Source organism: Fundulus heteroclitus, unplaced genomic scaffold (genome assembly GCF_011125445.2).
Source record: "Fundulus heteroclitus isolate FHET01 unplaced genomic scaffold, MU-UCD_Fhet_4.1 scaffold_121, whole genome shotgun sequence".
Taxonomy (NCBI): Eukaryota; Metazoa; Chordata; class Actinopteri; order Cyprinodontiformes; family Fundulidae; genus Fundulus; species Fundulus heteroclitus.
The window spans coordinates 259,087-284,148 of NW_023396533.1; the positions used below are offsets into that span (position 1 = coordinate 259,087).

General features: G+C 43.4%; 1 protein-coding gene across 2 annotated transcripts in view; it reads left to right on the forward strand.

Annotated features, from left to right (window-relative positions):
* Nucleotides 1-25,062, forward strand: part of LOC105920858 (cell migration inducing hyaluronidase 1) — a 470,202-nt gene that overhangs the window by 120,363 nt on the left and 324,777 nt on the right. For both annotated transcript variants that reach the window (XM_036128814.1, XM_036128815.1), the window contains exons 4-5: nt 16,043-16,181; nt 23,311-23,547. In XM_036128814.1, the coding sequence (XP_035984707.1) occupies nt 16,043-16,181; nt 23,311-23,547 (376 nt within the window). The remainder of the gene's footprint in view (nt 1-16,042; nt 16,182-23,310; nt 23,548-25,062) is intronic.

Below are 25,062 nucleotides of genomic sequence, written 5' to 3' on the forward strand. Positions count from 1 at the left end.
TTGTGCTATTTTTGTGCGATTAATTGATTTATTGATTATCGTGACAGGCGTAGCAGTGGTGCTCCAGGAACAACCTGATTCTGACCACCAGCAATACCAAATATGTAATAATAGACTACAGGAGGTCCAGGAAGAGTGAACACACTCCGTTTTGCATACAAAGGCAGGTAGTGGAGCGTGTGGACAGCATTAGATTCCTGGGCATTAACATCTCCTCCGACCTTTCCTGGACTGTGAACGCCTCCCAGCTGGTGAAGAATGGCCGACAATAGCTCTTCTGCACAGCGCAGAGGAGGATGGACTTAGCACGGGTGGTGAGGACAGCGCAGGAGATTGTTGGAAGCTGTCTACAGGACTTAGACACAGTTTATGCAGCATGAGTCTAGAGAAGGGCAAGACACATCTCCACCGATCCCACCCACTTAAGCAATGCACTGTTTGCCCCTCTCCCATCAGGTAAACTCATCAGAAGCATCAAATCCAGAACTAATAAACTATTGCCCCCTGCTGAGAAGTTGCTGGTCCATCATGTTACAATCACACTTCTGTTATTGCCTATTTGCACACTAATTCTCAGGAATATCAAATTGCACATTTCTGCATTTGAAGCCTCAAGCAAAAACTGCAAAAAAATTACCTCATTACGTGATATTCATTCAGGAGGAACTATTCCATGTAACATGGCTGATATCACTAGCAAAGAGACTGATATCAGAGCTCTCAGACTCTACGAATCTGTGGAAAAAAACGGTATATACTAAGTCTGTTGTTAATGTGTGTCATGTTATTTGTGTGTGTCCTAAGCCAGTGTCTGCCTCAAAAGTATTTTCACCATAGTAAAACATGGTGACAATAAAAGATTCTTGATTCTTATAACAGCTAAAAGCTGAAAAAAAGTTGAGTTTGAACGATATAGACCCTTTAAAGGCTGTATCTTAAGTTATTTTTAGGGGACAGCAAATTTACATATGTTATGCAAGCTGTGGACTGACTACAGTCATGGTCAAAAGTATTGAGAATGACACAAAATTATATTTTCACATGACCCGCTGCCCTCTGGTTTTCATGTGTGTATGTCAGATTTTGTCATCACATACGTACAGAAATACAATTGCAATCATATTAGGAATAACAAAAGCTTTTGACATTTAGAATAAATAAATAAATGCCGCAAATCAATATTTGCATTGTTGACCCCTCTTCTTCAGGACCTCTGCAATTCTCCCTGGCATGCTCTCAATCAACTTCTGGACCAAATCCTGACTGATAGCAGTCCATTCTTGCACAATCAATGCTTGTATTTTGTCAGAATTTCTAGGTTTTCAATGGGATTAAGATCTGGGGAGTTTCCAGGCCATGGACCCAAAATTTCTATGTTTTGTTCCCTGAGCCAGTTAGATATCACCTTTGCTTTATGGCAAGGTGCTCCGTCATGCTGGAAAAGGCATTGTTCATCACCCAACTGCTCTTGGACAGTTGGGAGAAGTTGCTCTCGAAGGACATTCTGGTACCATTCTTTATTCATGGCTGTGTTTTTAGGTAAGACTGTGAGAGAGCCGACTCCCTTGGCTGAGAAGCAACCCCACACATGAATGGTTTTAGGATGCTTTACAGTTGGCATGAGACAAGACTGGTGGTAGCCCTCACCTCGTCTTCTACGAACAAGCTGTTTTGCAGATGTCCCAAACAATTGGAAAGGGGATTCATCAGAGAAAATGACTTTACCCCAGTCCTCAGCAGTCCACTCCCTGTAACTTTTGCAGAATATCAGTCTGTAAAAGTGGCTTCTTTGCTGCCCTCCTTGAGACCAGGCCTTGCTCCAAGAATCTGCGCCTCACAGTGCGTGCAGATGCACTCACACCTGCCTGCTGCCATTCCTGACCAAGCTTTGCACTGCTGGTAGCCCGATACCACATCTGAAACACTTTTAAGAGACGGTCCTGGCTCTTGCTGGTCTTTCTTGGGTGCCCTGGAGCCTTTTTGGCAACAATGGAACCTCTCTCCTTGAAGTTCTTGATGATGCGATAGATTGTTGACTGAGGTGCAATCTTTTTAGCTGCGATTCTCTTTTCTGTTAGGCCATTTTTGTGCAGTGCAATGATGACTGCACGTGTTTCTTTAGAGATAACCATGGTTCAAAGAAGAGAAACAATAATGCCAAGCACCAGCCTCTTTTTAAAGTGTCCAGTGATGTGTCATTCTTACTTAATCATGACAGATTGATTTCCAGCCCTGTCCTCATCACCACCCACACCTGTGTTAATGGAGCAATCACTGAATCGATGTTAGCTGGTCCTTTTAAGGCAGGGCTGCAATGACGTTGAAATGTGTTTTGGGGGATAAAGTTAATTTTCTAGGCAAATATTGACTTTGCAATTAATTGCTGTTATGCTGATCACTCTTTATAACATTCTGGAGTATATGCAAATTGCCGTTATAAAAACTGAAGCGGTAGACTTTGTTAATATTAACATTTGAATTTGAATACTTTTGGCCATGACTGTACATTGTATCAAAGGCTAAATTGACATTGCAGGTCTTGATGGTCGCAATTTTTTTTGTTGAAATCAATTATTTTTTTGGGATGGCTGTTCATTTTACTTTTAAATGTCGACCCACATGCGCAGGTAACAGAAGTAGACGTCAAACAGCAACACACTTTTTACAGAAGTATTGGTGAATGTAATTGTTTCTAGAAGAGTTCAATAAAGTTTTATTTAAAAAACTCAAAAAATAAAAAAATGCTGATACCACCCGGTGTCTATCCTTATTATTAGAAAGATGGAGCCACCATAGGTTACATGTAGATTTTCAAATTCCTACAAATGATTTACTCAAAGAATACTGTAATTTTAACAAACTCACTTTAAAGGTATACTATGCAACCGGGATTGATTTTCCAGCGAGGCTCCCCCCAGAGGGCGAAAGTAAAAGTGCACTGTCGTAAAGATGCTCAGCTGTTCTGGTTCCTCCGTCAAGCCAGGTGCGGTTGTTTTGAGCTTAGCAGACAGGCGAACGCAACGAAAAGTGGAAAAAACGGCAGTACAAACAATGACTAACACAGTGAAGGTATGAACATCAAGCTTCCCGCAGCGCTATCTTGGCGAGGCGGCCGCTGCCGCCTTGCCAGTTTTATTATTATATATATATATATATATATATATATATATATATATATTAGGGCTGGGCAAGTTAACGCGTTAATTTCGCGTTAACTCATTAGACTATTAACGGCGATATTTTCTTTAACGCGCGTTAACGCATGTTGGTCACATGCTTTTATTTTGTGAAGGTCTGTTGCTGCGGTGTAGGGGTTTGAATCAGAACAGTAGGTGGCGATAATGCGCCAATAACCTCGCTGTCAGCCAAGCCTCAGATTCAAAGAGGAAGAAAGGTGCTGGCCGGAAAAAAACACAGCTGACATGCGGAAGGTGGTGTTTCCCGCAGGTACCGCGAGCGAGCTTAGGCGAGGCGAGGCGGTGAGTTGGCGGCCGGAACAAGTTTTGTGCGGTGCGGAGCGGAGCGGGGGGGGGGGGGTCTGCATCGACGCCGTCGATGAAGTCGCTTCTCTCTTCACAGCATCCATGTGTTTTTGCCTGTTTTTCCCTGCCATTCACTATATGCACAACAACAAAAAACCGCGTGTTAACGTCAAATAAACGCAAGCAGCGCAAGCATATCGAGTTAGCAAGCATTTCAGTTTAAAGTTCTTCCAGCAACGAATATGACAGAAACAAGTTAGTTGGAACCACTGCCAAGTTAAACTTTGGTATTGAACATAAAATGGTAATGCTGCTCCCTGCTGTTACCTCAGAAATTGCCTGTTTTTGGTAGATTTTTTCCCCATAAAGAGAATTCCCTGTCAGTGGCAATAAGCTTTAATTTATTATTATTGCTATTTTTTGTTTTACATGTTTAAGTTGAGCTTTACACTAAATATGTGTTACTGATAAGTGCTACAAATGTTACAACACTTTTGTTCATATGGCAGCAGAACATTAAAATAAAAGTGCTCTTTACACTACTTTTGAATTCATTCTTGGAGTTTGTAAATACAATGCGATTAATCGCGATTAATCAGTGCGATTAATCGCGATTAAATATTTTAATCGTTGCCCAGCCCTAATATATATATATATATATATATATATATATATATATATATATATATATATTTTTTTTTTTTTATGTTGGCGAGACGCTACTGCCGCCGCCTCGCCCAGCCGCCGCCGCCGCCTCGCCGCCGCGGTAGCGTCTCGCCAACATAAAAAAAAAAAAAAAAAGATAATAATAAAACTCGATATGCTTGCATGTTTATTTGACGTTAACACGCGGTTCTTTGTTGTTGCTTTCGCGCGTGCATATAGTGAATGGCAGGGAAAAAACACATGGAGTTCTCGCAGTAAAGCGAGACTTCTGTGTGTGCAGGCCGTGAGCTCTTGCAATTGCAAGTGCGGTATTTCCCCCACAGACCCCCAGGGCGGCCGAGAAAACCTTTGTTTGACCTGAAATGACTCATTTAATCATCCAAAACGGTATGGAACACATTAATTAACTGAAAAATGTTGCATAGTATGCCTTTAACCAAATACAAGTAAACAATTGCAATCAAAAATAATGTATGAACCATATTTAACAATCAACATGTACAGCACATTTTACTACAAGGAGAATGCAAAGTGCTTTACATGATTAAAACTATAAAAATTGTTGAATAGATAAGCAGTTGAAATAAAATGTGCAAAAATTTAAACAAAATAAAACATAGGAAAATGGAAACTAATAGCAAATATTAATGCTTTTAAAAACAGTTGGACTAATGATGTTCCAGTTAGAAATATTTTGTCCAGGAGTGACACTGAAAAAACTAGTCCATGCATTTGTTACTTTAAGGCTGGACTATTGTAATTCTTTACTATCAGGAAGTCCATAAAATGCAGTTTGAAGACTTCAGCCGATCCAAAATACTGCAGCAAGAGTTCTGATGAAAATCAATAAGAGAGATCATATTTCTCCTATTTTAGCTTCCCTTCATGGGTTACTGTTAAATCAAGAATATCATTTAAAATTCTTCTTCTAACGTATAAAGCCCTTAATTATTAAGCTCCGTCATATATCAAAGATCTGATTTCCCCATATGTTCCTAACAGAGCACTTCGCTCTCAGACTGCAGGTGTATTGGTGGTTCCTAGAGTCTCTAAAATTAGAATGGGAGGAGATTCCACCATGTCTACTTTGAAGACTAATCTTAAAACTTTCCTTTTTGACAAAGCTTATAGTTGCTCATGTTACCCTGAGCTACCTCTATAGTTATGCTGCTATTATCTTAGGCTACTGGAGGACATCAGGGCCTATTTTTCTCACTCTACTGATTTCTACTGTTCTCCAGTTTTGCATTGCATTACATTGAAATGACTGTTGTCATTTCAGCTTTTAACATTTTGTTCTCTCTCTTTTTTCTTCATAGTAGGTACCCCTGGTGTGGCGTTCTGTTAGCTGTGACATCATCCAGGGAAGACAGATCACCCGCTATTACCATCTAATGTAGAACAGATTACTGGATCAATGTGTGCTTCTGTGCTTTTTTGTCTGTTTTGTTGTGTCTCTGCTCTCTCTTCTCTAACCCTCAGTCAGTCGAGGCAGATGACCGTTTACACTGAGCCTGGTTCTGCTGGAGGTTTTCCTCCCTGTTAATGGGGAGTTTTCCTCTGCACTGTCGCTTCATTCATACTCAGTGTGAGGGATTGCTGCAAAGCCATAGGCAATGCAGATGACTGTACCTGTAGCTCTACGCTCTTTCATGAAGAGTGAATGCTGCTTGTCAAGATTCGATGTAATCTGCTGGGCTTCCTTAGATAGGGAACTTTTTGACCAGTCTGTCTGGAGTGTCATGGTTTAGGTTTTATCTGGTTTCTTTTCTTGTCATTTTTGCAGTTCACTCAGCTCAACCTCCTTCAGCAATTAGTCCCACCTGTCAGGACACTAATTAGTCTTTATTCTCGTCACCTGTCAGGCTCCCTTTATAAGCTCACCTTGTTTGTTTGTTTGTTGCTGGCTCGTAGTGTTTGTTCCTGACCATCATGCCTGTCTGCTTCTGTTTCCCCGCCTTGGTTCCTGTCTCGTCAGGTTTGGTTTTTGTTTGGCTGCGCTGCTAATTTTTGGTCACTTCGTCTTGGTCTCGTTTCTTGTTCCGCAGCAGCCCAGCTCCACTTTGGCTTTGGATTATTGCTCATGTTTTTTGGACTCTGTACCTTCCAGCCAGCTCCTGCATCCTTCACCTTCGTCTGGTAACAAACTCTGGTTCTCCATGTCACCACCATTCATTCACCTGCAATAAACTGTCTTAAACAACTACTCTGTGTGTGCGAGCTGTGTCCGGGTTCATCGACAACAAAATCATGACATGGAGGACATGTCGTCTGGTGGACATGTGTTGTCAATTGGTGCTATATAAACAAACCTGAATTGAAAGTTAATAGTTTGAGAACAGTCCAAGGCAATCCTAAACAACTGGGGTTTTAATCTTGATTTAAAAGAACTTTCTAGGTTTGCAGAGTAGGAGGGAGCCTGAAGACTTTAGTGTTAAGGGATTAACTTTCAAAACTGCAGTACCTGAAATATAAAGGATTATTCTAATAAGTAAACCATGGACTTATTGTATTGCACTCATTTATTAACATTTTAAAGCTATGAAAAATTAACAAATCAAAGAGCCATTTATAAATAAAAGACTACAAAATATTGCTCTCAATTAAAAATACCTTGTGTTTAACAACACAACTAAATGTAAACTGCCAAAACTATAAATACAAGTAAATATTAACCTAAATTAATAATAAAATATACAGTATATTGCACTCAAGTAAATCACTAACTAGCTAACTTAAAGACAAATGTAAAAAGTTTAGTTTATATCAAGTATAAAGCAGCATGAAGTGAAGAAAAGCAAACACACACACACACACACACAAATACTTTTCAGTAAACACACAAACAAGTAATGTGGCATAGTGCCCACAAATATACATTCATACTAAGGACCATGGAGATAGCCACAGTTCCAGCACAATTAGGATCAGCACTTAATCATGTGAAGTAAGTAAAAACAAAACAAAAACAGCTAAAATTAGTGAAGCAATTATAAGTAGATAAGATATAAACATCATACAAGTAATTAACTATATAATTGGTTTAACAGATGAATATACAATGTCAATTTCTACTTAAAATCTAAAACTTGATTTTCAGGTGAAGTCTTTGGTGGTGTCTTTAATCCAGCCCCCAAAGAATGATGAATGATGGCTCAATCTGACCTGCTGCATACTGATCGTAGCCTGTATTTAACAATGGAAATGAGCGCTCACCAGCAGCATTTGTAACTGGCAGTGTCAAATATGATCTCAAAGCAATATCTGTGTTTGGAAATATTGGCTGGAGTTGTCATTTTCATGTATTTAAGCAAGTCCATGGCTGAGGTACTACTAGTCACAGTAGTGAACCTGAAATCCAGCCAAAACAGAGTACGTTTTAAAAGGGGTATGTTGGAAATGTTCAATGCAGACAGGCCAGGAGTTGCTGGCAGAACCAGACTTGAACAGATGCAGATTTAGACCACAAGAACTGAAAACACCACAGTGGCAGAGCACAAGTGAGGTGATGAGATGATCTGGCAGTGAGTGTTTGAGTGAGTCAGGTATATGAAGGCTGGGGAACAGGTGAGCAGAGTGGGAGCTGATTAGTGGCAGCAGGTGTAACAGGTCTGGACTGATGACTGTGACTGGTGACTGAGGAGGCCGAGCTCATTGGATAGTGGCAAGTGGCATGCTGAAACTTCAAGTCCAAAACAAACCAACAAATTCCTAAATCATGAAACCGCTCCCTTTTTTTTAATTATTAATTTTCCTGAAAATGTGCCACCTGTTAAAAAGTCCTCAGCTAAATCGTTTTTATACTTGTTATACAGCTTGGTTGCTCCAATGTGGAGGTTTTGGGATGAAATGGATTTCAAATTATATAAAAATCCAAAGACTTTACACAGATTTGTGTAGGACTGGTACCTCCAGTCAAGCTCTGACACAAGGTGGTAATAGTAAGATAAACACAGGTGTGGAACTGTTCTTGTCACTTGTACTACAGGTTCTGCTGATTCGTCTTCCATCTTGAGATTTCTTGTAGGGCTTTTTGTATGTTAGCATAATTGCCACATAGTACTTTTGTGGCATCTAGTGTCTGATAAAGTCTCTATCCTTTTCCTTTCATTTGGTTGCAACCCGACTGTGATTGTCTGCCAACGTGAAGCACTTTTTGGTTTGAACAAAACAAAACAAAAAAATCTATTCAGTTTCTTCACAACAGTTCCCAATGTTTACTCTCACTAGGTTTAATGTGTGAGTCACACATAGTACCCAGTCAGCCAATGGGTTGATCTGTATTATCTCAGAAGCTGGAGACCTGATAATTCTGCCAAACAGGAATGGTTTGAAACGTTTGAGAAAATGGTGTAGCAGGAACGAAACTGACTGGAGCGCACTCTGGAGCCACTAGAATGGGGAGAAAAAGGTTAGTGTCCGAGACCAACTCTGTGGCATATAAAGTGCACTGAATAAAAGCCACTAACCTTTTCAGAAGCCGGAATGTTGCACAAGTCCTGATAGGTGGATCAGAGGGCTCTGTTTGACTGAATAAATGATCTGCTTCAGCCAGGTTAGGTGTGGGACAGGGGCAGAAAGGGAATCCGTGGTCCATGCTTGGGCCATACACAGAAAGGCACACATCAGGCAGAGGTTTCCGAAAGGGGTGGAGGCAGACAGGTTTGGTTGTGACACGGTTCAGGTTTTTGGTGTCCAGATATCCGAGGCCAAACGGGCAGGAATCCACAGAACAGACCTGATCGATATCAGGTAGGCAATCAAAGATCACTGGATGGATTACTCACATTATGGTTTTCAAGGATCTGGCAGGAGGTACCTGTGAGAGACAGGAATATATGGACAGATTCACATGTGCAGCTTCTCAGTAATGAGCTCAGTGCAGGTGGTGCTGCCACCATTAGTGGAACTAAGCCCAGTGAAATCAAACAAGAATTCACATGGTTGCAGAAGCATTACATAATCACCCTTATGTGTGCATGTACACCTTTATGTGTACCAGATATGTTGCTTGTGTTGTCATAGCACTGCATATAGTTGCTGATGTCTATCCCCATGTCCTCTAATGCTTTGGTAACTGTTTGTAATAGCATTTCCCCAGTGTGACTAGAAATGTGTAAAAACGTCATAAAGTGCCCTTCAATAGCTCCTTCTGGTAAAACATATCTGAGTGTAAATGGTAGTTGATCGACACGAGTGATGTCTGGGGTCGAGTCTACACTAGCAGAAAAATATTTGGCTATTTTTACTCTGCTTATGATGTCACTAAGCGCTCTTTCTCCAGTTAGCTGAATGAACTCGTCACAGATGATTAATGACAAATATGAGCATGTTCCTCTTCCCGCATTCACATAATTCTTAATGTGGCTTTTTAAAAAAGGGTCAAACTGGCTGATAAGTTGCATACATCCCAGGTAGTTACTATTTTCTTTATAACCAAATCTGTGACTGCTTCCTCTAAAAGCCTGTCCCTGCCCTAAATAAATGTTACAATATTCACCACTCTTTGTAGAACATTTGCCAAATACTTACATTCCTCATTGAATTGCTTATTGAGCTCTGTATCCACAGTCCCACGTTTAGCTGATTGGTCAATTTATGTTACCATGGCCATTCTGTGAAGCTTGCTTTTCTCATGTTCTGCAATTCTCTCTGTGGCGTGTTTCCAATCTGAAGAGCCAAAGTTGGAAAACGGTAACAGTTCTCTGCTTTACCAAATTTTTTGCATGTAAAGCAAAATACATTTCCGTGTCATGGGGAGTAGCATAGCCAATCTCTGTGGAAATTTATTTGTTGACCAGCTTGTGATTAAAATAGGCTTTTGAAAAAAATCTCCACTGGTGCTTGTATATGTGTTCAGAGGCATACACATCAGACCCTCTATTTTGGCATTAAGTGAGTCCCATTTTAGCACAATACCCACAGAGATGTTAATTTACAGGTAGTCCCCATTGAGCAGGATTAGTGCCAGGTCATGCCCACCTGATGCGGTTCTTTTTGATAATGCCGCATTTGCTTTGTGCTGGGCAAATGGTACATCTCCCTCTGTCTGTTCTGCTCTGGGAGTACCGCTGGCACTTCTGCTTGTCTGTGTAGATGCAGCTGTTGTTACATCCTCGTTTAAACTTGGCAAAGTCCATGGAGATGAGGCCTCTTCTTTGCTAAGACCCCCTTCCTCCACTCCACCACTGCCACGAGTTCCACTCTATCAGTGGCCAGGGGAAACACCTTTCTCCTCACCCATGGCAGCGGCCATGGTGGCATTTACCTGGGCTTCCTTCTCTTTTGGGGCTTTCTTTTCTGTGCATCACTCTAAAACATTTTTTCTCCCACATGCCTAGCCTGACATTGAAGCTGTTTTTACAGCCTTTAGCATATTGACACCTGAAATTCACACATGAATGCTCCACAATATGATTCCCTGTTACATGGCAACCTAATGGGAGGGTTGTTTTTTTTTTGTCATAGGCTCATCTTCAAATCAATTCAAAGTGACTGACAGATTAATCAACAAATTACATATTAACTGCAATATTTTTGCATCATTATAGGCAGGGATGGGCAGTATTTCTAATACAAGTATTTGAAATATGTATTTCAAATACAAAATACTATTTTGTAATTTGTATTTTATTGAGATAATGAAAATTCCTTTGTATTTTGTATCAAAATACTTCAGTGTTGTGTATTTTTGTATTTTCAAAATACTGTAAAATACTTTCTATGAGACACAGTCTGTGATGACATCTAACCATCTATAAAGCATGAAATAGTGTCTATGGCACCTTTGCAGTCAAGTCCCTGTGATACCACTCTCGGCCACTAGGGATTTTTGGCACTGTTTCACACTTGCTATGGGCACATTGCTCGATCAACACAAAACGCACGGGGCTGCATATTAGATTAAGTCAGGTATCTTCTACTTGGTGCTTTGTCCAGACCAGTCAATGTAGTTGTTTCAAACCAAGGTGAGCAACCAAATTTACCTAGTTTATTTCAGTAACTCATTTATTCTCAACCATGAATCAATCTTTTTATCGCATGTTCCTGTTCAGTTTAACGTTCAGTGTTCGTAAGGCTAGGCTATTTAACTTTTGAATGTTAGCTGCTAACTAACTCTCTGTGTTACTTGTAGTAGGCTAGTTTTGGCTCATACTAGTGTTGGCCGTTTTAATTTACTTTTTCTTAGAAATGTACCTAAATAATGTTCTACTGTTGACTGTATGTAGCCTACACAATATCACTGTTGAGAGTAATGCAGTAAAAAAGTAATTTAATTAGGCTACAGTAATGTTTTGCTTTTTGCAGTAATGTAAGGCATTACCAATACAATTTCAGTAATATTTTACTCGGTACAATTCTCAGTAACTGAAGTTACTTTGCTTTTTAATCCTAAACTGAGAAATGCTTAATTGGCACCAGAGAAGATTATCCAAGAATTAAAAAAGTCATCTATGCTGGACCTGGATTTTGATTGCCCTGTTTAGATGAATGTAGAAAGGGAATTTGAGTTATCTTAGCCATTATTCTCAAACTATTTGCATTAAGTCTACACAACTGTAAGTGGAAGAAAAGGCAACCATCAATGATGAGAACTATTTAAAGTCAACATACAAATTCGTCCGTCCGTCCGTCTTCTTCCGCTTATCCGGGGTCGGGTCGCGGGGGTAGCAGCTTCAGTAGGGAGGCCCAGACGTCCCTCTCCCCAGCCACTTGGGCCAGCTCCTCAGGAGGAACCCCAAGGTGTTCCCAGGCCAGCCGGGAGAGATAGTCCCTCCAGCGTGTCCTGGGTCTTCCCCTGGGCCTCCTCCCGGTGGGACGTGCCCGGAACACCTCACCAGGGAGGCGTCCAGGAGGCATCCTGACCAGATGCCCGAGCCACCTCAACTGGCTCCTGTCGACGTGGAGGAGCAGCGGCTCTACTCTGAGTCCTCCCCGGATGACTGAGCTCCTCACCCTATCTCTAAGGGAGAGCCCAGACACACTACGGAGAAAACTCATTTCAGCCGCTTGTATCCGGGATCTCGTTCTTTCGGTCATGACCCAAAGCTCGTGACCATAGATGAGGGTAGGAACGTAGATCGACCGGTAAATCGAGAGCTTCGCGTTTTGGCTCAGCTCTCTCTTCACCACAACGGATCGGTACAGCGCCCGCTTCACAGCAGACGCTGCACCAATCCGCCTGTCGATCTCCCGCTCCATCCTCCCCTCATTCGTGAACAAGACCCCAAGATACTTGAACTCCTGCACTAGGGGCAGCACATCCTCCCCAACCCGGAGAAGGCACTCTACCCTTTTCCGGTTCAAGACCATGGTCTCGGATTTGGAGGCACTGATTTTCATCCCGGCCGCTTCGCACTCGGCTGCGAACCGCTCCAGTGAGAGCTGTAGATCATGCCCTGATGAAGCCAATAGGACCACGTCCTCCGCGAATAGCAGAGACGCAATCCTAAGGCCACCAAAACGGATCCCCTCAACACCTTGGCTGTGCCTAGAAATTCTGTCCATAAAAGTTATGAACAGAATCGGTGACAAAGGGCAGCCTTGGCGGAGTCCAACTCTCACCGGAAACGAGTCCGACTTACTGCCGGCAATGCGAACCAGACTCTGACACTGGTTGTACAGAGACCTGACAGCCCTTATTAAAGGGCCCGGTACTCCATACTCCCGGAGTACCCCCCACAGGATCCCTCGGGGGACACGGTCGAATGCCTTCTCCAGATCCACAAAGCACATGTAGACTGGTTGGGCAAACTCCCATGCCCCCTCCAGAATCCTGCTGAGGGTATAGAGCTGGTCCAGTGTTCCACGGCCAGGACGAAAACCACACTGCTCTTCCTGAATCTGAGATTCGACTATCCGACGGACCCTCCTTTCCAGAACCCCTGAATAGACCTTACCAGGGAGGCTTAAGAGTGTGATTCCCCTGTAGTTGGAACACACCCTCTGGTCCCCCTTTTTAAATAGGGGGACCACCACCCCAGTCTGCCAATCCAGGGGAACTGCCCTCGATGTCCACGCAATGTTGCAGAGCCGCGTTAACCAACACAGCCCCACAACATCCAGAGCCTTAAGGTACTCCGGGCGAATCTCATCCACCCCTGGGGCCTTGCCATCGAGGAGCTTTTTAACAACCTCGGCAACCTCAGCACCAGAGATGGGAGAACCTGACCCAGAGTCCTCAGGCTCTGCTTCCGCAATGGAAGACGTGTTGGTGGGATTAAGGAGGTCTTCGAAGTATTCCGCCCACCGAAACACAACGTCCCGAGTCGAGGTCAGCAGCACACCACCCCCACTGTAAACAGTGTTGGTACTGCACTGCTTCCCCCTCCTGAGACGCCGGATAGTGGACCAGAATCGCTGTGGCCGCAAGGTTGTCGGTGCATGTCGCGGCGGCAACCCTCGATCCCGCTGGTGGACACCAGCGGTGAGGGAAGCCGTCAAGCTGAAGAAGGAGTCCTATCGGGCTTTTTTGGCCTGTGGGACTCCGGAAGCAGCTGATGTGTACCGGCAGTCGAAGCGGCAGGCGGCTCGGCTGGTCGCCGAGGCAAAAACTCGGGCGTGGGAAGAGTTCGGAGAGGCCATGGAGAAAGACATACAAATTCACTATGGCTATATTTTAGTAGATTTAGTTGTGAGTAACCTTTGGCCGTTGGGGCCTACATTGTCCCATGAGCCATAACTGCAACCATTATATTGTTCTTTTGTTAGCCTTAAGCCTAGCTCAGTCATTATGCCATACCACATCACCTCCTGCCTCCAGCTGCATTGAACACATGAAGAAATCCATATTTCCTGTTATTTTGGTGAAAGTAATGTAAACGTAGTGTAATGCCTTACAATTCAAAGACAGTAATATTGTAATGTAACAAATTATGGTTGAATCTGGGCGAGTAGAGGGCAGAACATGAGAACTAGAGTGCTTCTTTTGATCCACAGTTTAGACAAGGTACGTTACACAGCACAAGGCTTACAAGTTGAGTTCACAAGCTTAGCAACACTTGAGTTTGCAATTTGCCTTTTTTTTACGTTTTACAGTATTAATGTAACAACCAGATTTTTTATTTTTTACTTTTTTTGGTATTTACATTGATCAAGGTTGTGCACTGTGGTAGTTATGGTGTTAAATCACTTAAAATGTTAAAATGCTTACCAGTTTAAAGGTCTAAATTAATCATCCATATTAGTCCATGGGCCAGAATCTGTAGGACGTCTCCTTAAGAAGTTTCGTATGAACTGTCAGGGGGCAACTTTCTTGCACTTGGATCAGTTGCTACACATAGCAGTGATCTCAAAACGCCAATGTTCCCACGATTTCGCTTGTACATTAATAAGTTATAGCCGATAAAAAACATAAATTTTGCGCTCCGGTCCAAGAGGTCACATGATTTGAGTTTTGCTGCTCAGCCAATCAAATCGCTGTATTGTCAGTTGTGCGAGTTCAACCAGTTCATCATGGCTGCGTCCGTAAGGTGTTTTTTGCATCTGTTTCCAGATGAAGAAAGCCCAATAATAGCCTTTTCTGGTGCCAGTTGGCAGAGATCTTGATGGCGAGGAAAAATAAATAGCCCAGTCCATCCATCCATCCATCCATCCATCCATCCATCCATCCATCCATCAATTTTCGAACACTCTTATTCCTGCTGGGATTGCGAGGGGTGCCGGTGTCTATCTCCAGCTCTTAATGGGCGAGAGGCGGGGTACAACCTGAACAGGTCGCCAGTCCATCACAGGGCAGAAATAGCCCAGACCTTTGCCCATTTTATTGTGGTATGACCAAGAACTGCTGCGCTAGGATAGCACAGGCGACAAGTGTCGTGCCAAACGACTTATTTCCCCCAGAATTTGTATCCCCTGCATCAGGAGAGTGTTTGAAATCAATAAAACTTTTAACGTCCAGAGTTGGGAAGTCTAAATATTTTTAAAGATCACATTATAATAAAATGAAATAATTTTTTTAAACTCTTAATTATTTTTTTAATATTTTTAAAAGCGACATATCTTGTTTTCTTAATATGGTTAATATCTCTATATGGTTTTTGGTTGAATTAAAATCTTAGATCTGATAATTTTGGCTATACCTTTATTCAGTGTTCATTTGATCACAGGTGAAATCCACTTTATATGATCCATTCATGCGGGTCTAGCTACCAAAAAAGAAAAAGAAAAAAGACGAACAGGTAGACAGCTGTGAGAGACTCAGGAAGGTGGAGTTTTGGTTTCAGCAGACAGACATGCGACAATCTAATAACATTAAGCTAGTATTTTGTAGTATTTTAAAAAATACAAAAATACAGTATTTTATTTTGATACATTTTTTTGGCTGCTGTATTTTGTAGTTTATTTTGATACATTTTTAAGGTAGGTATTTTATTTGGAAATACATTTTGATGTATTTGTGCCCATCCCTGATTATAGGCCCTTGGTCATTGTAGGTCCTTGGGCTTCAGCCTAGCCTGGCTCCTGCAGCTCTGTTCATGTATGATACAAAGTGCTTACATTGTTTACTGAAGTTGCATCTCTGGAGAGCAAAATCTTTTAATGGCATATACAATCACAATGCCATGTTAATGGTTTAAAGATTTTTGCAAATGTGTTATTTTACAAAGAGTTTTGTGTATTCAATTTAATTAGATATATCATAGTTATATAATTTTGACCTTCATAAACAAGCACACCATAAAAGAAAAAGTGAATTAAAATTTCAATGTCACTTGAGCTGGAGTCATTAGATTATTTCTAAAATAGAAGAGATGCTGTTGTGTGTCAGTTTGAACTGGTGGATTGGGCATTGCAATAAAAAGCAGCTAGACAAAAGGTGACTGACATGCACTACGACATGAAAGAGCTGCTAGAAGTCTTCATCACTGATTTACACTTCATCTTCTTTGTAGGAAAGCTGGTAATTGCTGACACCAACCAGGCCATACTGCTTCGGACCAAACACATTCTGATTGGAGACAAAGGGGAGTTGCACATTGGGAGTCCAGACTGTCCCTATAAGGGGAACCTCACTATCTCTTTGTTTGGAAGGTACATTTCTTTAAGCTTGGTTGGAAAACGTTGATTTCATTCATGAAACATGCTGTAGATGTTACCTATATAAATCTTAACCTTCATATATACATGCATTTATTTTACTTACACCCATTAATAGCCACATCTTTAAACAATATGGTTTCAGTGTGGTTGTTTTTAGGGCTTGTGGTCGAACCAGCCCATATATGTATGTGTGTATATATATATATATATATATATATATATATACACACACATAAATACACATAAATACACACTCCAGACAAGATAAAAGAATTGAGAAACTATTGTGTATATTATACATGATAATATATTATATACATAGCCTAAATGGTCATATGAAGCTTGTGATGCCTTCTACTCTCTGGCTTTGTATTATTGCATAAAGCGCTTCTCTTTCCAGACTGGTGTGTAAAAGCACCAAGATGTTTAGAAAAAAAGTGGTGCACTGATCTGTGCTTCAAAGTCCACCTATATGTGCCATGATACAGGGATCAATTTACCTTTCAACACTCCTCCATTCTCCTCCCCGAGCTGTGCTGACAGGTGCACTGCTCATCTTGGTTTATGCCAACTGTAACCGCTTTATACAAGCAGACAAGCACAGTAAAATGCTGACAGGTGAGTGTACCCTAATATCAAATAGATGAGGTCGTGAAATGACCAGCATGGTCAGGAAACATAACAAGTAAATCACAATGACATGTATATAAGGTGCATTCAAACATTTTTTTATGCTGTGACAATTATTTAAATTATTTAAATTTCTTAATCCAGTCTAATCGGTTAACTTCCCTCCTTTGATGACAAGGAGTAGATTTGTGTTTTTTTTACTGTCAACCAATCACAGCTCTTAAAAGACTGCATCACATATAACTTCAGAGTCAACCACACCGACTGACTAAGATGAAAATGTCATTACTCAGAGTTGCACTCAGCAGTTATCTGAATAACTCCTAAGATAAGAAAGGTAGGAATTTTTCAGGCTACAGGAGCTCTCTGAGAGGACTCAGAATCCTTGTGGACACAGGCACACTAATTTAACAGATGGGTCTTCTGAGGTGCAGTTATTGGTGGGATGAAGAGCAGCGGGGATAGCACACACCCGTGCCAGTGCTAATAGTCTCGGTACTGGATGTGAAGTCCCCCATTCTAACCTCCTGACTACTGTTAGGCAAAAGGTTTGTGATGTACTGACAGCCCCTCCCTGGGCTGCCACCTTATCGTGGTGGAGGGGTTTGAGTGTCGCAATGACCCTAGGAGCTATGCTGCCAAGGGCTTTATGCTCCTAGTGGGGTCATCCAAGGCAGACAGGTCCTAGGTGAGGGAGCAGACAAAGAGCAGCCCAAAAGCCCCTTATGATGAGTACAACAAATGGATCTTGTGTTCCCTCTCCCGGACGTGGGCCCCACTCTGGAGCCAGGCCTGGAGGTGGGGCACGTTGGTGAGCACCTGATGGCCGGGCTTTTGCCCATGGAGCCTGGCCAGGCAAAGCCCGAAGAGGAGACATGGTTCCCCCCTTCCAATAGGCTCCCCACCTATGGGCAATGTGAAATGGGTGGCAGTCAAGGGTGGGAGCCTTGGCGTTTCGATCCTCAGCTGCAGAAGCTGGCTCTTGGGACGTGGAATGTCACCACTCTGGTGGGGAAGGAGCCTTAGCTAGTGTGCGAGGTTGAGAGATTCCGACTAGAGATAGTCGGACTCACCTCGACGCATAGCTCTTGCCCTGGCTCTGGAACCAGTCTCCTTGAGAGGGGTTGGACATTCTTCCACTCTGCAGTTGCCCCTGGTGAGAGGCACCGAGCTGGAATGGGCATACTTCTTGCCCCTCATCTCGGTGCCTGCACGTTGGGGTTCACCCCGGTGAACTAGAAGGTGGCCTCCATCCACATACTTGTGGGGGACGGGTTCTTACTGTTGTTTGTGCTTATGCGCCAAACATTAGTTCGCATTACCCACCCTTTTTGGAGTCCTTGGAGGGGGTACTGGAGAGTGCCCCTCCTGGGGACTCCCTCGTTTTGCTCGGGGACTTCAACACTCACTTGGGCAATGGCAGTGGGACCTGGAGGGGCGTGGTTGGGAGGAACGACCCACCTGATCTGTACCCGAGTGGTGTTGGACTTCTGTGCTCGTCATGGATTGTCCATCACAAACACCATGTTCAAGCATAAGGGTGTCCACATGTGTTCTTGGCACCAGGACACCCTAGGCCGTAGTTCAATAATCGACTTTGTTGTTGTTTCATCTGATCTGTGGTCGTATGTCTTGGACACTCGGGTGAAGAGAGGGGCGGAGCTTTCCACCCACCACTACCTGGCGTTGAGGTTACTCCGATGGTGGGGGAGGAAGACGGTCAGATCTGGCAGGGCCAAACATATTGTGAGGGCAGTGTCCGAAATTAACTTCCTGATTCATCGGCCAAGTTGGCCGGTAGATGTAAAAATCAACTGGCCAGGCATATTTTTTACCGGCCAAAATATTAATCCTCACCAGACCTCTCAATTCTTACCAAAAATTAGGAGTGAGATTATGTTAATTTGGTGGTGGTGGTGGGGGGGGGGGGGGGTAGTGGCTGACTGGACCCTGGAAGAGAAATCTTTGTTTCCTGACTTTGATAGGAAAATATTAAGTTTATTATAAAAGGCACAATATGAATTATCAGATTCACACTACAGATTATCATTATTCTATCCATGTTGGTCTCATTAGTGAATGAGGCAGAGTTTCATCAAGCCTATACCAGTCCAACATTTTTTCCTCAGCTGCCACACTTACAGCACGCAGGGGTTCGCGCTGCGTCTTTACGCTGATCCAGCTGCTGGATAAACAGTGGGGAAAATGCATAAATGAAGACTGTAAAGGGCTCCTTTAGAGGGGAGAGAATAAAAAATGGGTCTGAGCTAAAGCCCCTGATGTTACAAGTTCCTTAAAATGACCCTTAAAAGTGCGCACCTAAATTATATGTAATGTAATTTTGCGCACCTAAATTCAAGTGCAAGGAACCACGCCCACTGAGCTTTGGTTGGACAGAGCTGTGAATGGGTCATCCGCAGCCCAGATGGGTTTTGTAATTTATTTGGTACAAACATTTACTCGCGATGTGGCAGCTATCCCTCTGAAATTCACTCGCCAAATGGGAAATTTACTCGCATTTGGTGACTGGCGAGTGTTGATTTCGGACCCTGTGTGAGGGTCTGCTGGGAACGTCTGGCAGTGTCCCCCGTGAGACGAAGCATTAACTTCCACCTCCGGGAGAGCTTTGAACATGTCCCGAGGGAGGCGGGGCACATTGAGTCTGAATAGACCATGTTCCGTGCCTCTATTGTTGAGGCAGCTAGTCGGAGCTGTGACCGCAAGGTTGTCAGTGCATGTTGCCGCGGCAACCCTCGGACACGCTGGTGGACACCGGAGATGAGGGAAGCCGTCAAGCTGAAGAAGGAGTCCTATCAGGCTTTACTGGCCTGTGGGACTCCTGAAGCAGCTGATGTGCACGGCAGTCAAAGCGGCAGGCGGCTCGACTGGTCGCCGAGGCAAAAACTGGGGCGTGGGAAGAGTTCGGAGAGGCCATGGAGAAAGACTTCCATACGGCTTTGAAACGATTCTGGTCCACTATCCGGCGTCTTAGGAGGTGGAATCAGTGCAGTACCAACACTGTTTATAGTGGGGGTGGTTTGCTGCTTACCTCAACTCGGGATGGCGTGTATCGTGGGGGGAATACTTCGAAGACCTCCTTAATCCCACCAACACGTCTTCCATTGTGGAAGCAAAGCCTGAGGACTCTGGGTCAGGTTCTCCCATCTCTGGTGCTGAGGTTGTTAAAAAGCTCCTTGGTGACAAGGCTCCGGGGGTGGATGAGATTCGCCCTGAATACCTTAAGGCTCTGGATGTTGTGGGGCCGTGTCGGTTAACGCGGCTCTGCAGCATTGCGTGGACATCTTGGGTAGTTCCCCTGGATTGCCAGAGTGGGGTGGTGGTCCCCCTATTTAAAAAGGGGGGCCGGAAAGTACGTTCCAACTACAGAGGAATCACACTCTTAAGCCTCCCTGGTAAGGTCTATTCCGGGGTTCTGGAAAGGAGGGTCCGTCGGATAGTTGAATCTCGGCTTCAGGATAAGCAGTGTGGTTTTTGTCCTGGCCGTGGAGCACTGGATCAGATCTACACCCTTAGCAGGAGGGGTCATGGGAGTTTGCCCAACCAGTCTACATGTGCTTTGTGGATCTGGAGAAGGAATTTGACCGTATCCCTTGAGGGATCCTGTGGGGGGTACTCCAGGAGTATGGAGTATCGGGCCCTTTAATAAGGGCTGTCGGGTCTCTGTATGACAGGTGTCAGAGTCCGGTCTGTATAGCCGGCAGTAAGTCTGACTCGTTTCTGGAGTTGGACTCCGCCAAGGTTGCCTTTTGTCACCAATTCTGTTCATAACTTTTATGGACAGAATTTCTAGGTGCAGCCAAGGTGTTGAGGGGATCCATTTTGGTGGCCTTAGGATTCTGTCTCTGCTATTTGCGGATGACGTGGTCCTATTGGCTTCATCAGGGCGTGATCTACAGCTCCCACTACAGCGGTTCACAGCCTAGTGCGAAGCGGCCGGGATGAGAATCAGTGCCTCCAAAGCCAGACCATGGTCTTGAACCGGAAAAGGATAGAGTGCTTCCTGGCCGTGGAACACTGGACCAGCTCTATACCCTCAGCAGGATTCTGGAGGGGGCATGGGAGTTTGCCCAACCAGTCTACATGTGCTTTGTGGATCTGGAGAAGGCATTCGACCGTGTCCCCCGAGGGATCCTGTGGGGGGTACTCCGGGAGTATGGAGTACCGGGCCCTTTAATAAGGGCTGTCAGGTCTCTGTACAACCAGTGTCAGAGTCTGGTTCGCATTGCCGGCAGTAAGTCGGACTCGTTTCCGGTGAGAGTTGGACTCCGCCAAGGCTGCCCTTTGTCACCGATTCTGTTCATAACTTTTATGGACAGAATTTCTAGGCACAGCCAAGGTGTTGAGGGGATCCGTTTTGGTGGCCTTAGGATTGCGTCTCTGCTATTCGCGGATGACGTGGTCCTATTGGCTTCATCAGGGCGTGATCTACAGCTCCCACTACAGCGGTTCACAGCCTAGTGCGAAGCGGCCGGGATGAGAATCAGTGCCTCCAAAGCCAGACCATGGTCTTGAACCGGAAAAGGATAGAGTGCCTCCTTCAGGTTGGGGAGGATGTGCTACCCCTAGTGGAGGAGTTTAAGGATCTTGGGGTCTTGTTCACGAATGAGGGGAAGATGGAGCGGAAGAACGACAGGCGGATTGGTGTGGCGTCTGCTGTGAAGCGGGCGCTGTACCAGTCCGTTGTGGTGAAGAGAGAGCTGAGCCAAAATACAAAGTTCTCGATTAACCGGTCGATCTACGTTCCTACCCTCATCTATGGTCATGAGCTTTGGGTCATGACCGAAAGAACGAGATCCCGGATACAACCGGCCAAAATTTGTTTTCTTCGCAGTGTGTCTGGGCTCTCCCTTAGAGATAGGGTGCGGAGCTCAGTCATCCAGGGGGGACTAAGTAGAGCCGCTGCTCCTCCACGTCGAGAGGAGCCAGTAGAGGTGGCTCGGGCATCTGGTAAGGATGCCTCCTGAACGCCTCCCTGGTGAGGTGTTCCGGGCACGTTCCACCTGGAGGAGACCCAGAGGGAGACCCAGGACACGCTGGAGGGACTATGTCTCCCGGCTGGCCTGGGAACTCCTTGGGATACCATACTGAATACGTCTGAATACCCTACTGAATACCCTTGGGATACGTCTGGGCCTCCCTACTGAAGCTGCTACCCCCGCGACCCAGCTCCGGATAAGCGGAAGAGGATGGATGGATGGATGGATGGATGGATGGATGGATGGATGGATGGATGGATGGATGACAGGTGGAGGCTGGCACAGTGAGCTGGGTGAGTTTGGTGCTGAGGGTGTCCGGGATGAATGTGTTAATCGCCAAGTTGAACTTCATGAACAGGTTCTTTGCATATGTTCTTTGAGGTGTTGGTGAATCTAATGCAGGTCCAAGTTGACTGCATCAGCCACTGAATTGTTTACCCTGTAGGCAAACTGAAGATGTTCCAACAAGGGTCATGTGATGTCCTTCAGATGGGCCAACATCAGTCTATTAAAGCACTTCATTTCTAGAGATGTCAGGGTGACAGGTCTACAATTATTTAGTCAAGAAATGGAGGGGTTTTATTGTTGACCTGGATTATTATAGAGCTTATGGTGCAGGAGGGAACTTCACATAGCTCCACTTATCTGTTGAAGATCTGTATGAAGATGGGGCCATCAGGCAGGATGGTGACATACTATCGGAGCCAGGAGCCTTCCTGACCTTCTATTTCTGGAAGATCAGGTGGACATCCTCTTCACAAATCGTGGGTGCTTGTTGGGTGTCGGAAAGAGGTGTTGGGAGTGTGACAGTCATGAGAGGTGGCTGTTTGAAGATAGTGTTGGAGCAGGGGAAAAGTGCCAGTTTGGGCTTTTCAAAACTACAATAGGAACCATAGAAAGCGTAAATGTAGTTATGGCTCATCAATGCAATTCTAAATAAAACTGCAGTTTTGAATGTTTATGATAAAGTCGGTCTGTGATTAACGTTTGAAATGGAATAAAATTAAATGTCTGAAAGGAATATTTAGACAGCATGGCTTTAGTTTCCCACTTCACCATCTGTGTTGCCAGTTTCCTCTGTCTACAAAATGAGTGTATGTATGGGTCAGGGTTTGCGTAAGGAACCACAAATTTCCCAATCAAGTTAGCTTTTTATAGATCCGGCCTGTTTTGTGCGTACACAACTTCTATGAATGAGACCCCTGCTCTTTCAGAAATGAGATGGATGAGCTTGAGGTTGTTATGAGGACCCAGCCAGAATATCAGTAATGGAGTGTTATGTATTTCACTGAGTTGTGGCTGAAAGATCACATTCCTTGCTGCTAGAGCCAAACAATAAAACATCCATATTTATCATTGTTTCTTTTCTAACTGGATCATAAACTTGTGATTTCTGTGCTGGATCTGTGTACCTAGAGTTTTGCATTCATTAAATAAATGTTATATGTGATAGGTATACAACTAATATATGACCTATTCTATTCACTTAATAGATTGGATGACAGCGATGACGAACACAGCTACTTTGGGAGGAAATACATTGGTGTGGGGACCGGTGGAATGCTAGAGATTTTTGGTAAAAAGAAGCTGGCTTGGACCTTCCTCAACAAGACCCTCCATCCCGAAAACAGTTCCAAAAGAAGCTACCGCTTCCACAGAAGCTGGGGGAAGAGAGGTATCATTCTCCATGTAATTGATCCCTATACTGGAGAGGTACTGCATAGTGACAGGTGAGGCTACATCCAGTTACATTCACATCTTCATCAGAGTCTTCATCAGGAGAAATGATTGGGTAGTCACAATTAGCTTGCAATGAAGGCCTGGGAGGACAAATGTGTTTCTAAGTCTGAACTCTTTGCTAAGGAATTAAACTAAAAAAGAATATATCTGCTTCCTCCTATTAATACATTATATTTATTAATTTTTTTTAGAGGGAGGGCACATACATTGTTTCACAGTAACATTTTCATAACCCTTCCTATTAACACAGCTTCCCTGCTGATGTCACAGTTTGGATGTGTACCGCCCTTGTATGGGTGTGTCCCGAGATCCCTTTATAATGTTTGTGTGATGAGCACTCGAGGCCTCCTGCCGATCAGGGGCCCATCAGCGCTGGTGTGACTGTAACTATTTCTCTGTCTTTACCTAGATAAAATATAACTAAAAGCATACTTGTCTGTTTTATGCGTCCTACATTCAAGGTAATAAGTAAGTGGGGGTCGCCTGACTGGGTAAAACGAACTGGGTCCACCGAGGGTGCTTCACCGTAGACGGGACACGGTGAAACAGTAACATTATGATGTATTACTACATAATAAAAACTAGCTTTAGTTGGCAATCTGAGACACTTAAAGAGCACTACAAATCATATTCATAATTGTTATAATGTTATTCCATCCATGCATGTGTTATGCCAGAAGCTGTTTGAATATGATGAATTGAAGGATATAATTTGTACTTTACAAGTAGAAACGGTCAAAAAGGTGGGGGTGTCGCGTTGTATATTAATCAAAACCTTACAAGTAAATTGGTGAACAACATGTCATTTTGTATTAATACACTTATGGAGTGTGTTACTGTGGAAATTGAGATAGTAATCAGTTGTAAATACAGAAAACCAGGATCCTGTGTTGAAAAGTTCATGGAAAAAATAACTGAAATTGATGATGGCATAATCAATAAAAAATGTGTTTTGTATGTGGAAATTTTAACATTGATCTGTTGAATCCCCAAATGGGTTAGGGTTAGATCTGTAGGTTAGATTGGCAAAATGCCAATACAGATTTCATTAATTCCATGTTAAGTTTAGGATTGTATCCATCAATCACTCGACCAACTCAAATAACAAGAAATAGTGCAACATTGATTGACAATATTTTCACTGTTATTGAAAGTGATGTGTTTAGTGTTTAGGACTTCTGATTGCTGACATATCTGACCATTTACCTGTTTTTACAATAGTACAAAAGCCTCCAAAAGTCACCAAAAGCAAAACTATTATAGTTTTGAGAAAAAAAATTCAAGAGGCAATAAACATATTTAAAATTGATTTAACTAAACAAAGCTGGGATGAGGTTTATATAGAAGATGTAAACATGGCATACGATAATTTTTTAAATATTATTATCACCCTGTATGAGAAAAGTTTTCCCCTAGTCCACAAGGTAAAGAGAAATAAATATGCTGAAAAGCCATGGCTAACCCAGGGTATTCAAAAAGCTTGTACAAAGAAAAATAAGTTGTAT